At 41.7% G+C, this 15,751-nt stretch overlaps 1 protein-coding gene across 3 annotated transcripts in view; it reads right to left on the minus strand.

The window, feature by feature from the left end:
* The window catches only part of CD36 (CD36 molecule), a 56,707-nt gene extending 41,284 nt beyond the window's left edge, over positions 1-15,423 (minus strand). Inside the window, exons 1-2 of one of the 3 annotated variants that reach the window (XM_054017388.1) lie at positions 15,295-15,423; positions 901-1,122 (exon numbers count right to left, since the gene is read on the minus strand). In XM_054017388.1, coding sequence (XP_053873363.1) covers positions 901-1,020 — 120 coding nt within the window. In that variant the 5' untranslated portion in view covers positions 1,021-1,122; positions 15,295-15,423. Of the gene's footprint in view, positions 1-900; positions 1,123-7,151; positions 7,238-14,054; positions 14,222-15,294 lie in introns of those variants that run through there. The other 2 variants (XM_054017373.1, XM_054017379.1) reach the window with 2 other exon arrangements.
* Between the last annotated feature and the right edge of the window lie 328 nt (positions 15,424-15,751).

Raw genomic sequence — 15,751 nt, forward strand, 5'->3', positions numbered from 1 at the left:
ACAGTTGTGAAAAAGGCTAATATTATTGGGTGTACTAACAGTACCGTTGTATGTAAAACGAGGGAGGTAATTGTCCCTCTCTACTCAGCACTGGTAAGGCCCCAGCTGGTGTACTGTGTCCATTTTTTGAGTGCCACACTTGAAGAAAGATGTAGGCAAACTAGAAAGAATCCAGAGAAGAGCAACAAAAATAAGAAAAGGTTTGGAAAACCTGACCTATGCGGAAAAGTTTTTTAAAAACTGGCCATGTTTAGTTTAAGAAAAGAAGACTGAGGGGGGACCTGATAAAAGTCTTCAGATATGTTAAGGGCTGTGCTAAAGAGGAGGGTGATCAATTGTTCTCCTTGTCCCACCTTCAGTGGACATGGAGTAATTGGCTTAATTTCCAACCAGGAATATTCAGTTAGCTATTAGGCAAAGTTTCTCACTATATGGATAGTTGAGATCTGGATAGGCTTCCAAGGGAAGTTGTGGAGTCCCCATCACTGGAAGTTTTAAAGAACAGGTTGGACAAACACCTGTCAGGGATGGTTTAGGTATACTTGGTCCTGCCTCAGAGCAGGGGGCTGGACTAGATGACTTCTCAAGGTCCATTCCAGCCCTACATTTCTGATTCTATTTCTTACCACTTTCCCCTCGTGCTAAACATGAAATAGAGAGAGAATAGAAGAAAAACAAACGAACTTATGTTGAAATACTAAAAGCTATTTTTGGCATGTGCCATTTTCTAAAACCTTGGATCAGCCTGAATTCACTTTCACAGTAAAGAAAAGCCCTCAGGTCTAATTGCAGTATTGTGCAAATTTTCTCAAAACTGGAAAAAAGATATTCCCAACCAAAGTTCTGAGACTCAGAATAACCCCAAATGATATGAGATTTAAAGGAGAACATAACTTGTACCTTTCTTATTGTCCTGTTAACAAGGTAATCTCCAACTGGTATGAGGGCACCTCCAAACACAGCCAGTACTCCACCAATGATAGCCCCCGTGAGTAGCCCACAGTTTCTGCCACAGCCCATGCTGCTTCTTTTTCAGTGTGCGCGTTGGCAGCTTGTTTCTAGGCTTCAGGTCCTTGTATAACTGTGTGGTCCCGATGCATCAACCGATCTTACCAACAGAAACTGCTCATACAACAGGAGAGAGAAAAAATCATTATCAAGAGCTCAAAGTGCAAAGTACATGATGGGAAACAAATAGGAAGATAGGTTTTAACATACTAAAACTAGCCTCCTCTATCTATGAGGTCTTGGTAGGAAAAAAGTTATTTCTCGACTCCTTGGCACTTTAACTATTTGTTGCATGAAGTTATCTTGACAGTTCCACTGCTTGCAACACTGGGAACTTTTTTTCATTTTTATTTTCATTTCATCCAACCAAATCCTTCCATCATTGTTCAGTCAAAACTCCTACCACAGTGTTGAGACTGCAATGAGAGTTTGGACCGAGTAGGGACTAAAGAATTTGGACCATAGGATTAGCCACACTGGATCAGACCACTGAGGAATCTGCTCTGAAATCCTGTCTCTGTCAGTGGCCAGTTGCAGGTAGTGAAAAAGAAAGGCAATGTTTTAAAGTACATAATAATGCCTCTAGCAAATTGTGCATACCACATCTTTGTGACTCCAACAAGCTGTACGTTTATGCCCTGATTAGCTACATCTTGACTGAATCCTTCACTTTTCATGCAGAAAATATCTACTATGCATAAAACAACCTAAAATAAACTTTAAATAAACCAAACTCTGCCCTGCCCTTAGGTAAATTAATGAAGACATGAATTAGCACTAATTCTGCTTAACCTGATAGGTTTGCTCCCTATGTAGCTGAATGGACTTCAACGTTCTCTGGATTTACAGTGGTATAAATAAGGCTATTTGAACCAGGGCAAATGGCAAACATGCATGTGTATCTAAGAGCAGATGTGTGTCAATAGAACCTTTTTCCTTAGGCTTGATTTCTCCTTTCACTTACACTGGTGTAAATCAGGAGTAAACCTACTGAAGTCAGTGATATAATGCCAGCATAAAACAAAAATTTGTCAGAATTGCTGAATTAGGAGTTACAAAAAATTAATACTTTTTGCAGGAATCACTGAAATTAAAAGAGTCAGAAAATTGATATACTTAAATAAAAGCTTCAGTGAGAATAGATTCTTCTAAAACACAGAGGGCCAGGTCCTCAACTGGTGTAAGTATAGCTCCACTGAAAGAATGCAGATTTGCATTTGCTGCAAGGCAGGCTTAGGAGGTGCACAAACAGAAGATTCCTTGAGAGCTCAGTAAAAGCAACGATAAAGCCTCATAAGCAGCGTGTGGCTGTTGAAATAGTTTATCTGGTGTCCTTACAGTTTAAAACCATCTAATGTTCTTAACCATAATGTATTTGTAAGTGTTTGTGCAGTGTCCCGAGTCCCTAGGCGTGTGCATGTGCTGACAGGGGAGCAGGGCAATACTTTAGAAATAAAGGGGTAAATACTTCCGTTTTTACTCTGGGCATTCTTTCCATTCTGCTGATTAGTTGTTCACCCCAGTTCCCTCTCTCACAGTCTCTTCACTTCAATCTGCCCTCCCGGCTCTTTTCCCCCACCTGTTCTCCTTTCATCTATCCCTCTTGTATGAAGGGTGGGCAGGGGACATCTTTCTGTTTCTCTAATTTCCTGCCACTGAAAGCCTTCTGAATCATAGAACTAACATGACATATATCACCATCCCATTGTTCATTCTGCTTTTATATTATGTCCTGTCCCCCACAACCATTGTCTGTCTTGTCTATTTAGACCAGGGGTAGGGAACCTATGGCACGCGAGCTGATTTTCAGTGGCACTCACACTGCCTGGGTCCTGGCCACTGGTCCGGGGAGCTCTGCATTTTAATTTAATTTTAAATGAAGCTTCTTAAACATTTTTAAAACCTTATTTACTTTACATACAATAATAGTTTAGTTATATATTATAGATTTCTAGAAAGAGACCTTCTAAAAACATTAAAATGTATTACTGGCACGTGAAACCTTAAATTAGAGTGAATAAATGAAGACTCGGCACACCACTTCTGAAAGGTTGCCGACCCCTGATTTAGACTGTAAGCTGTTCAGGGCAGGGGTTGGCTGTTACTATGTACTGTTTGTACAGTGTTTAGAACAATGGGGCACCGATATCAGCTTATGTTACCCCGAGGGAACAATATGATAATATTAGTAATAATTAAATCATATGTTATTACTGTGCCTTTGAAGAATACTCCCGGATGCTGATTCAGGGAAGATCTTACGCACATGCTTCCATCCATCCATATTTCTGACAGAATTTAAGCACATGCTTAATTTGACCACTGACTTCAGTGGCATTTAGCATGAGCTTGAAGTTAAACAAATGCGTATGTGCTGCTTTGAATAGGCATGCCAGGGCCTTGGAGCTGTCAGCAGGAGTTCTACCTGCAGAATGATACCATATGATGGGTGCTCATATACCATCAGGAAGGGCGTGATCTAAATACCTGCACAGATCAAATAGGATGAGATTAGATACCACAAATGCTGTGATAACGAGGTAAAGAGCAGAGCCATGTGATATATTTAATTTGTGATGCACCTCCTCTGCATTCGCCCACTAATCCATCTGTGCTGTTAATTTTAACATTCCAAACATCTGAGCAGCTTCATACAGCTGCCATTTTAGAAAATCTGCCTGCTAGAAAAAATGTTTCCTTCGTCTCTCCCTGACCTCCAACCCTCTCATTATAGTGCCTTGGTATGCAGTGTAGGATGTGCATTATTCAGTCTTCAATCCATGGCAGGTTTAATATATGATTATATGCATTAAACCATGACCATTCAGTGCTAGAAACAGGAAGGTCCTCAGTTTTCAAATGGGACCTGATCCTTACTTTTAGCAGGTGCTAGCACAGTTTAGGGTCTGGCCAACCTTGACAAGTATGTATACAAAAATATGGCTCCACAAGGTGTGGTGAGCCCTCAGCTCCCATTGGCACTATGCAGGATTGGGGCCTAAGGCTGCAGTTGGTGCCAGATACAGTATAACTCAGGAGAAAAAAGTGGGTTAGTTCTTAATTTATACTAGTTTCAGACCTCACCACTGTCACAGAACTTGCCAACTTTTTATTCACCTGAGATCTCAGGGTAAGAGCAAAACTGCTCTTTCTTGCATGTTGCTCCCTCTACTACTTGGTATTCTTAACAGTTTCTGTTAATATGATGTGAATGATTTAGGCTACATTAATTGTAAAGCAGTTGTTTTCTTTTAGGGTTAAGTAAACATACGTGATCAAACATCTAGGAAGAAAGAATGCTTGCCATACCCACAGAATGGAGGACCATATCCTGGAAAGCAGAGACTATCAAAAGGATTTTAGGGGCCATAGTGGACATACATTAGCTCCCAGTGCAACACTATGGCATAAAGGCCTAATATGATCCTTAGATGTATGAACTATAGAGGAGCAAGAAGGAGGAAGGCAGCCATTTTATCTCTGTATATGGCATCGGCAAGACTGATATGAGAGCACTGTGTCCAGTTCTGGTGTCCTTTTCAGAAGGATGTTTACACATTGGTGATGGTGCAGAGAAGAATCACAGTAATGATTTGTGGGATGGAAAACAAAAAAAACTTACAGTAAGAGATGTCAGGAGCTTTGTTTAGTTTATCAAAAAGGAGAGTGAGAGTTGACTTGCTAATAGTGTATAAATACACTATGCAGGGAGAAAATACCAAGTTACTAAAAGGGTCTTTAGTTTAACAGAGAAAGTCATAATAAGAGCCGATGGCTGGGAGCTAAACTCTAGTTAGTCATAGGCACAACGTTTTAACAGGGAGGGTGATTAACCACTGGAACAAACTACCAAGGGAAGTGGAGGATTCTCCATCTCTTGATATCTTCAAATCAAGATTGAATGCCTTTCTGGAAGATATGATTTAGTCAAACACAAGCCATTTATAGCTCTGCAGAGGACAAAAAGTCCATATTGCAAAGATGTCAATTTGGCTTTGTTCTCAAGCTGAATTAAATCCTAATATTATAAAATTATGAAGGAAAATTCTAAAATATATATCATCTTGTTTCAAGTTTGACTTTAGTTATTTGCATTATAGCATAATCTATAATGTGTTGTTCCAAAACTGTTAAAACATCCTGTTTTAACATTATCTGAACTTCCAATTGGTATTTCACTTTCAACAGAACTGCATATCCAAACAGAATATTGTTCCATCAAAGTTTTTCTGACCAGTTCTAGTGAAATTCTTTGGCCTGTGTTATACAGGAGGTCAGACTAGGTGATCTAAAATTACTTTCTGGCCTTAAAAATCTATGCACTTATGAAAGTAGCAAACTCGATTTGCCAATTGGTTGGTAATAACTTTTGTCATAATTCCCTACTTTTGTAACTGTAAAGCATTCACCACTTTTCTACCAAATAAAATGCAATAACTGTCTAGACGCATCCCAAGTTATGCAATTCAGAAATCTTGTGTAATAGCTAATTACTTTCAGATAACTACAAGGTTACTGACAACATTCAATTGCAGATAGAAATAAGTATGTAACCCTTAGCTATCATCATTTTACAGCTAAATAACATATGAAGATAAAAATATTACATAACAATTGATAAAACAAGTTCCAGTTCAGAGCACATCCACTCCATCCTTATGTTATATATATTATGAAAAACAGAATATTATATATGGTGCCATGAAACAATTTCATTTTAACATTAACAAATTGATTTTAGCATTAGCACCACTATCCAACAGTAATCCCCTTCTGCAATGCTGGGCATGAAGATAATTTAAGTCTTTATACTGGTTGCTGTCTATGAAGTTGATCTTTGAAATCCCTTTTATTTTATGAGAACAGCTTAAAATATCTTTTCAAACCTCTGGGAAGCAACTGAATAGTGGGGGAAACAAAAAAAAGTCCTTAAAACTTTGTTCATTGGGTTCATTTAGTAGGGTTATTTGTGTGTTATGAATGCCTGTTTAAAGGAACACTGCCTAATCAAGTTTAGCCCAAAATTTAGACTGTATAAAAAAAACGCCTTTACAAAAACCTAAGAACTGTATCAGCCTTCTCCTAGGATGTTCTTTACATTCTCTCAGACAGTTGTTTTTAAACAAATAAGCACTGCCTTACAATTTTTAGCAACAGCCAGACATTGGAGCCCTATGTTCCTGAAAGCAAAACTGACATCCTTTATGGCAGAGGTCCCCAACTGTCAGGCATGCCCCCCTATGGGGGCATGGAGGAACATTCAGGAGGTGTGGCTGGGGCCCAGGCTACCCCCCCCCCACAGGGGGCGGGGAGGGGGCACCACCAAGTTCCACTCCTGGCCCTGGCCCTGCACTCACTGGGCACCTGGCGCCAGCCGAAGCTCCACTCCTGTCCCCAACCCCAGCTGTGGCCCCAGCCTTGGCACTCTTGCCCCTGTCCGCATCCCCCCCACCTGGAACCGTGGTCCCACTCCTGGTCCCGGTGGGGCTGGGGGTACGGACAAGGGTAAGGAGGAGTGGGGACCACTGCTTTATGGTCATTATCCCAGCAGAGGGAAATACAAATGGGAAACAAATAGCATCAATAGTGAAAAGTTACATGGATTCTGAAACATCTCAGTGTTAATAATAAACAGTTCTGACAACCTCATGTATTCAAAAATGATGAATCATGTCTTAAAAACCATGATATTTAAAAAATGTACATTAGGATTTATTTTCATTTGCCTTCTGTTTTTTGATCCTTTGGTGTGCATTAAAGTCACGTTTTCAAGCTCTCTCCACAACTGAGGGCTACAATCTGACTTTTAGTTAAAAAAATCAAAGCTCTGATTCCCACATAGTCATATGACAAGGAACCAGAGCTTTAATAAAACCACCAAATATCACAACACTTGCAATACAATGAGGAAAGTTGGCAACCCTGAATATATGTTATTATTAATAGGGAAGAAAACATATTTGTTTTAATAAACAATTAATTTGACAGTGTCATTTAAATAAGTATAACTTTTCAAAATCTGCTCTCCCTCCCACCCCCCACCAAGTTACAAGTAAATATCCTGGGGATCTCTTCTCCCACTAAACCAAAGACTGTATAGGTGGAGATTCCTCTCATTATTACATTTCCATCATATGACTTACCTTGAAAGAGAGTGAGTTGATTTTCAGCTAAATACACCAGGATTCAGCATATGACTTTCAGTGTTACCAGGAGATGAGCATCTAAATCCCCACACTGAAAACACAACCCCCAAACTTGTGGGAGGGTTTATATATTCCAGAATATGTCACCTCCCTGAATATTATCATTTGCTAGAAGGAAAGTGATGTAGTATTGCTGTATGGGATCTATTTTTACAGTCTAAAACCTAGTACCAATATCTGGTGGTAAAATACTCAGCAACTGCATTTTTTGTCAACTTCTGATCCAAGTAAGGCAGAGGCCAGGGAGATAAAGGGAAACTCATTTAGTTCAGGGTCATCTGTTCTACATCCTGCCCCTTTGCCAGATTAAAAGGATGGATCTGAGTAATGATAAATTCCATGCTTCTTTAGCATACTCATTATTTTTTAAAAACATTCTTAGGATGTCATTGTTTTGTTATACAAACACTGTGTTTTCATTGCAGGCACTGGGCTATCATAACGCCAGACAAGTTATAACCCAAATGTAATCACAGGTGTTACTGTCACAGGTAGAGTTAGAATAATAGAACCATAGGGTTAGAAGGAACCGCAAGGGTCATCTAATGTAACCCCCTGCCAAGATGCAGGATTTGTTGTGCCTAAACCATACAAGACAGATGGCTCCAGCCTCCTTTTGAAAACCTCCAGTGAAGGCGCTTCTACAACCTCCCTAGGCAGTCTGCTCCATTGTCCTACTGTTCTTACGGTTAGGAAGTTTTCTTTCCTGAGATTCAATCTAAAATTGCTATGCTGTAATTTGAACCCCTTGCTTCTTGTCCTGCACTCTGTGGCAAGAGAACAACTTTTCTCCATCTTTTTTATGGCAGCCTTTCCAGTATCTGAAGACCGCTATCATAAACCCTCTTAATCTCCTGTTTTCCATATTAAACATACCCAGTTCCTTCGGCCTTTGCTCATATGCCTTGCATTCCATCCCTTTGATCATTTTGTCGCTCACCTCCGGATCCTTTCCAGTTTCTCTACATCCTTTCTATACATTAGTGACCAAATTGGACACAGCAATTCAGCTGAGACCTAACCAGCACCAAATACAGTGGTACTATCACCTCCTGTGACTTGCATGCTATGCCTCTCTTAATACAACCTAAAATTGTGTTTGCTTTTTTTTCAACAGCATCACATTTTGTTGACTCATGTTAAGATTGTGATCTACCACAAATCCCAGATCCTTCTCAGCAGTGATACTGCTAAGCCAGTTTCCCCCCATTCTGTATTGGTGCATTTTCTTCCCTAAGTGTAGCACCTTATATTTGTCTTTTCTGAATTTAATTTTGTTATCTCTATCCCAGTTCTCCAATTTATTATGATGACTCTTAATTTTAGCTTTACCCTCCAAAGTGTTGACAACCTTTGTGCTATCTGCAAACTTGATCAGTATGCTCTCTATTCCTACATCTGGGTCATTCATAAAAATGTTAAACACTGGTCCCAGAACAGATTCCTATGGAACCCCACTTGAGACCTGCCTCCATTCTGACATCATTCCATTAATGGTTACTCATTGTTTGCAGTTGTTTAACTAATTATGTATCCACTTAATGTTAGTTCTGTCGAGCCCACAATTCTCCAGCTTATGTATCAGAATGTCATGTGGGACTGTATCAAAAACCGTGCTGAAGTCCAGGTATATTATGTCCACCTCATTCCCACCAAACCAGTTACCCTGTCAAAGAAGGAAACCAAGTGGTTTAGCATGATTTTTTTTCTTGATAAATCCATGCTTGCTGCTAGTGATCACCCCTTCACCCTCCAGGTATCTGCAAATTGCAAGTTTTATACACTGCTTTAGTAGCTTCCCAGGTATCGAAGTCAGGCTGACTGGTCTATAGTTCCCTGGCTGCTCCTCCTCCCCCCCCCCCTTTTTAAATATTGTAAATATTATTGCCAATGACTCTGAGATTTCTTCAGCAAATTCCTTCAGTACCTTCGGGTGAACAGCATCCGGCCCCGCTGATTTGAGTTCAAATTAGTCAGAAGAGTTTTGATGTGTTCTTTACTTATCCTTATCTGCATTCTTTCCCCTCATTATATTGAGCTAATAGGGACAGGAAGCAGGCTATTATTTCTATGGACAGTTTTGTGTCAGAGTTCAACAAGTTGGGTGCTTTCTTTTCCACTGTAGACTGCAGCTTCTTTCTTGTGCACTGCAACCTAAGCAGAGTAGTATCACAAACTTTCTTTAGCTCTTGCCCTTAAAAAAAATCAGTGTTAGTCTCAAAAAACCCTACACAGGGCCAGGAAACTCCATGACTTTGAATGCTTTCATCGGGGCCATGGTTTGACTCCTTTCCCCAAGGAATAACAGGGAGTTGCCATTCCCTCCCCACAATAGATCCTGCAGGTTGTGTCAGCAACGTGTCTGTGGGGAAAATGTTGAGGTCCGTGGTAATTTTTTAAAAAAATTGAATGACGGAATGACAACCCCCCCACCTACCCCCAATGTCCATCACTAAGTACGGTAATTTTGTCAAGTGTCCGTCATGCAACATGGTGGGGCCGACCCTTGGGTTGTGTGTGGAGCTGGAGAAACAGCATAGACTAGGCCATCCATTGGGAGTGGAGGAGGCCCGTTCCTCTGCACTGGTTCCTTGGCTCTTTCTAGCACCGCGCCAGTGCAATTCCCGTTAATAACTGACAACTATCACTATAAAAATCTCTGTCTAAAGATGTTTTCTGTGGCAACGTCTATGCTGCACACCACCTGAGGTAGGGTGTAGGATATGCGTATCTGTAAGCCTCAGTGAAAAACAAAATGCAGCACGCATCAGTGAAAGGTTCAGCCAGGGGGAGGCAGCAGAGAAAGGCTCTGGCAGTAGGGAGCCTTTCACCTCTGTCTTCCCCTTGCCACAGCTGTTCCCTGAGTCAGGGAAAGGCTCCAGCAGGGGGACACCAGACTGCTAAAACTAGCAGTGTAGAAAGGGAGGAGTGTCTCGGGCACATAGTGAGCCGTGCAGACTCTGTCTTTACTCTGCTTGCCTAAGCAGTGCTGTACTGTCTACATTCCTAGGGTGGCGTGCAGCGTATATAAATATACTCTATATGCTGCAAAAAGCAGTGTGCAGTGAAGACTTACCTTGTCTGTGAATCAAACCAACCACTTGTTTAAAAAAGACCTTGGTGACTACACATGATAGAATGCCTGATTTCCCACTTCTCTTTTTAAAAAACAAGTTTATTTGCACAGAGAGAAAACATCTTTAACAACAAGCGTCGTAGTTCAAGATCATCATAATCTGTCAATCAGAGCACAACATGCAACAAAACCCAAGTGTTTCACATTTTGACCACTTGCCATGTGTCCCAGCTGTTTCTGTTGCATAGTGGCAGGTTTTAAGGTTGAGAGATATGAAAAGGGAACACCATTTTGTGATCTGTATTTGCTAAGGATTTTTTTTCCTGGGTTGGGGGTTAAAAGGGCAGAGGGATAGAGCTGGGCTCCCTTAAAATGAGAGAGAGAGAGAGAGAGAGAGAATATGACCGGGGTCCTTTGAAAGCCACCTTCCAATACAGTTCCTGTATAAGACTTGTTTTCAGTGCATTGTCACCAGCTGTTGACTCCCAGAATGCTGCTCAGTTTCACATCCTGCATGGGTGCACCAAATACCCTTCCATCTGCCCATCCAAGTATAGAGCCAAATCCAACTGGAGACATTTTGCAGGGTTGAGAGAAGTGAGATAAATGATGCCGCCAAGGCAACATTCCCTTTTCCACACACTATTATTATTATTAATTATTTCTATTGCTGCATCTCTCCATGTGTCCTTCAGGTCTCCTCCTCTGGAGGCACAGCCATCTCCCCAGTCACGCTGCACTGAGTTCCTCACTGCAACCACGCATTGCTAACTCCTCTGCAGAGAATTAATGGCTGGGTTCCCTCCCTCTCCTCTGGCAAGCCACCACACCCACTAGCATAGCTTCTAATTTGTACTATTCGTGAGGAGAGGGAAGTCCAGTCTGCCTTTGCTGGCTCATAAAAATGTAAGAAGCAAATAGTGGTCTAGATAAGCTACATAGTCCCCAGCCCAGAAAAAAGAAATATGTGAAAGTGATCTAGTGACTAGAGAAGTGGTGACAGACAGGATAGCCAAGCACATCAATTGGGTATAAGTCTTATAGAAAGTCATGGGGAGAATTAATATAGTCCAAGGCCCCTCCATGCTAAGTTCATTTGTAGGGAATTCCAGAGAAGACAGCAGCTGGAGGGAAGTCAGGACAACATGGCTCCAGTGAAAACACACTCTTAGAAAGCCTGTGGGAAGCCAGGGCTAGCGTGTTCCAGGTGTTCCAGCCTCCTGTAGATCTCCTGGGATCTGATCGCTCTGAAATGCTACCCATATGACTCCCAAAAAGAAGTCTGACAGGATTGCTATGGAATTCCCCCCTTCCATGTCCTCTTCCCATGGATATTTCAAGTACATGGTGACTTTGGCTCTGAAGAGGAGATAGTGCCCTACAGCTTAATGCCTTTTATTATGCAAAGGAAGATTTTTCCCATCTCCACCTTGCACTAGGCAATAACATTTTCCTCCTCACACATACATTGAAAAATGAACGTTTCGTGTTTGTTTTGTTGTCCCCTTGCAAAGATGCTTTGCTTTTGCAAACAAAACAAGGTACAAGAACCCAAGTCACAAGGGAAAAGAAGACTAGAATAAATAAAATAACCCTTGCCCTGTGAAACACTGTCTTGGCAGCAGATGAAGTCCCAAAGGGCATAGAACAGGTTAAGAGCAATATGTGAAGAATTATTGTAGATAAAGCGACATTTCAAACTATGCAAGACAGATCACAAGGAAATATACTGTCAGGGACAGCCCTGCACCGTAAAGGGATGGAGCAGCTGACCTAATAGGTGTGTAATAACTCTGACTTCTGTGATTTTTGTGAAAGACATGGGCCAGATACTTAGCTGGTATAAATCAGAGTAGCTTTCTTATGGTGAATGGAATTACACTGATTTACATAAACTGAGGAACGGTCCCTATCTCTTTACATCAAACCATTGACATATTTCTGTATCATAACTATCAATTATGCCTTGAGTTGTTCCAAAACGTAATAATAGAATAGAGAAAAACCTACACCACTGACTATTTTCCTAGCACTAAAAATGATTAAAGGGTGCTGTAAGTCATGTTTAAACAATGTAACAAAATAACTGGAGATAGTTATTTTACATTGTTTACTACAATTCACTACTGTTATAAGATTTTTACAGGCATAAAAATGATTCTCTTAATTAATACTGGGTTGTTAAAAAGAATCAGATGATGAAAACATCCCAAGTTATTATGAATTTGATGTTTTTCCGATAGTATGCTCTATTAGCAATCTCAATGAATTAGGGAGACAAAAGAAGAAAACTAATATCTAGCTATCTGTCCACAGTTTAAGGTACCTATTGTGCTAACTCTAATTACACTTTTAGTTGTGTTTTCTAGGTTGAACCTGGGACCTGTACATCAAAAAAAAAACACTCATTGTTTACATAAGCATCTTTATCAAATATACGAATAAACTAAAATATAATAATGTATGTAATGTACAACCCAGTATTTATACTATTGGCAGTAGATCATAATTACTTAAGTTTTGCACACACACACACACACACACTATATGTAGTGTACACCCATATATGAATACATATAGGTGTAGATATAGTATACACTACAGTTAGGGTTGCCAACATTGTATTTTTTTTTTAGCACCTCCGCTTAGCACTTAATAATTAATACTCATCTACATTTGCCAGAGGTATTTCTTGCTGCTTTTGCAGCACTCAGCAACTCCCAATCTTGTTGTACAGAGATGAAGAAATCTTTGCAGGATAGAGTCAGGAGGGGGTCTGTGTGGCAGGAGAAGTGGACAGGGCTCTGCGCAGGTGGTCTCAGTTGCCAGGACCAGGCTCCCTACCCTTCTTGCTCCCATTGCTGTAGCTTCCACCAACCAGTATTTATGCTCCTCTGCTGGGGACATTGGCAGAGAATCTGTGAGCAGAAAGGCTACACCCTGGGAGTACAGACCCCCGACAGACAGAGCTCTGACCCTGGCCCTTCAGCACAGCCTAGGCCACAGAGCCTTGTCCACTCATCCTGCCAGACAGAGCCTGTGCAGGGAAAGCAGACAGGGCTTCACTCAAGGGCTGGTGTCAGCAGAGGGCCCCGTCCAGCAGGGAAACTGTACTCACAGGTGCATCTTTCCATTCCCCCTCTGACCCTGGCCCCTCAGTGCTGTGCAGGGAAAGCAGATGGGACCGCACTCATGGGCCAGGGTTAGCAGGGGAGTGGAAAGATGCACCAGTGAGTACTGGCCCCTTGCTGTTGAAATACAGAATAAAGGTGTCCCATACTGATTTAGTATGGGACAGGCAATTTTATATTTAAATAAGGGACATCCCTTGTAATATGGGACTATTCACAATCCTAACTACAGTATACATGCCCACACACTTATGAAGTGTGGCAAAATAATTTAGGTACACTGGGATGTATGTATAGTATATTATATATACTGTACATAAATACATATATAACTTTAGTAATTATAACATATAGAAAAATATTATTCATTAACATGTATAGTAACTCATTTAAGTAGCACTACATACAAATGTGTTTTATTATTTCCTAAACTTTGGCTTAGCAAATGTGCAATTCATAGAGAGCTAAACAGACAAGAAACATGAGGTGAATAACTTTTGCTGAAGACGCCATTAAATATAGAAGTGCAATTTCTGGCAACACGGTCCATTGACAGCTATTCCCAAAAGAACTGACACACCAACAAGTGGCATGCTCTGAAACTGTACTTAACATATCAAGGTACAGACATACCTGTATGGTGAGACAGCTGCTCTCAATACCCCCGTCAGCAGAAAGGGATTGTTGCAAAAGAGCCTGCAAAGTTAGCTCCTTATTCACAGAGAAATCTGGTTACTGTAGCAACCCTACAACAACCCAGGCTGGCCAGTCCTCTAAGAGTCAGTTGATCTTCCATCAGCCACAAAGAAAGAAAAGCAAGTTGCAGAGAACTTTTAAATCCTCTGGTGACGAAGCTGTCTCGTGAGAGATAGAAACATAAGAACCCTTGTGGCCAAAGTGAACCCGTTTTCCCACTTCCCTTCACATAAAGCACCAGCCTAGAGAAACCCTTTCCACACCAGCCCCTGCATCTGATCTCTTTCCCCAGTACAATAACTGAGCTCAGAAGCAATGTATCAGGACTATCCAGGATAACAGGTTTAATTGAGAAAGGAACCTTGGTAATGATACTTAGCACTTATGTCGTGCTTCCTCTCCAAAGCTCTTTGCAAACAAAAACTAATCCTAACTAATCCTCCCAACACCCACTGGTGTTAGGGGGAGAGGTATCATTATTAAATCTCTACAGAGCCACAAGAATTCTTATAGCTATGTATAAAATACAGTGACAGGCCAGGGGTCCCCTAGGAGAATGTGGGCTCATGCATGTGGACGTAGAGGAGGGTTACACTTAGGGGTTGATCCAAAACCCACTCAGGCTAATGGAAGTCTTCAGCGGGCTTTGGATGGGGACCCTATTGGCTAGAAGAAGAAAATGTAGGCCAACATATCAGTGCTATCCATTCTGTCTCTTTGGGCCCAACTCACTGGCTAGGCCTCTCTACCACAAGCACTGAGCTTCTCCAGCATTCGGCCAGTCTCAAACTGGCATTCCAGATCTAGGGCACCTGCCTCACTCCACTCCCTCAGGACAGTGATGGCAAGCAGACTGAGCAGCTCCTAAACTCCAAGCCTTTTGGCATTAGGATAAAACTTGTTTGGAGAGATAATCATAGCCCCAGGGCACCGAGAGAATGGGGGACATAAAACTGCTTCCCAGCTATTCTAGGAAACTTCTACTTCCCCAGGAAGTTCCCAGGAGCATGATGAGCTCCCGATTCCACTTCCTATGACCTTTCCCCCGCATCACTGACTTTTAGAGCTAGTCAGAAGATAGGGGCAAGGAAAGAGCCAAAAAATATTCACAGAATTTGGTTTCCATTTGCCTAGAGATTTTCACTGGTGTTGAAATTCTCCAACCAGCTCTACTTACTTTAATGCTGTTGCTCATTGTCTGGCCTCCTTGGGATCCTGGGGGCCAGCTCCCTGCCTGAGCCTCAGCTGGGCTCCCAGCAGCTTCCTTCAACTTCTTGCCATGCTTCTCCTCTTCCTTCCCCGAAGCACTCCAGCTCACTCTCTTCCCACCCAGCAGAGTCCTCCAGATTCCCAGCCTCAAGTCCCTCCAGTTCCCCTTCCCACCCTGAAATCTTCCTAGTCACTCCTTCATTCAGTGTCTCCCCTTCCCACTGGTCCCCTCCCTCACCACCATATCCTGTAGCCTATCCTCTCCTTCCCCCAGATCCACAGCCTCACAGCCCTCCCCTCATTCACTCTGCTCCCTGTCCCAGTCACTGCCCTTCCCCCAAATATACCTCCACAGCTTCCTTCTTTCTCCACCCAGCCTTAACTCCCTTCCCTACTCCTTCTCCCTGTCTCTCAAATCAGGCTGT

This window comes from Malaclemys terrapin, chromosome 1 (genome assembly GCF_027887155.1).
Source record: "Malaclemys terrapin pileata isolate rMalTer1 chromosome 1, rMalTer1.hap1, whole genome shotgun sequence".
Lineage (NCBI taxonomy): Eukaryota > Metazoa > Chordata > Testudines > Emydidae > Malaclemys > Malaclemys terrapin.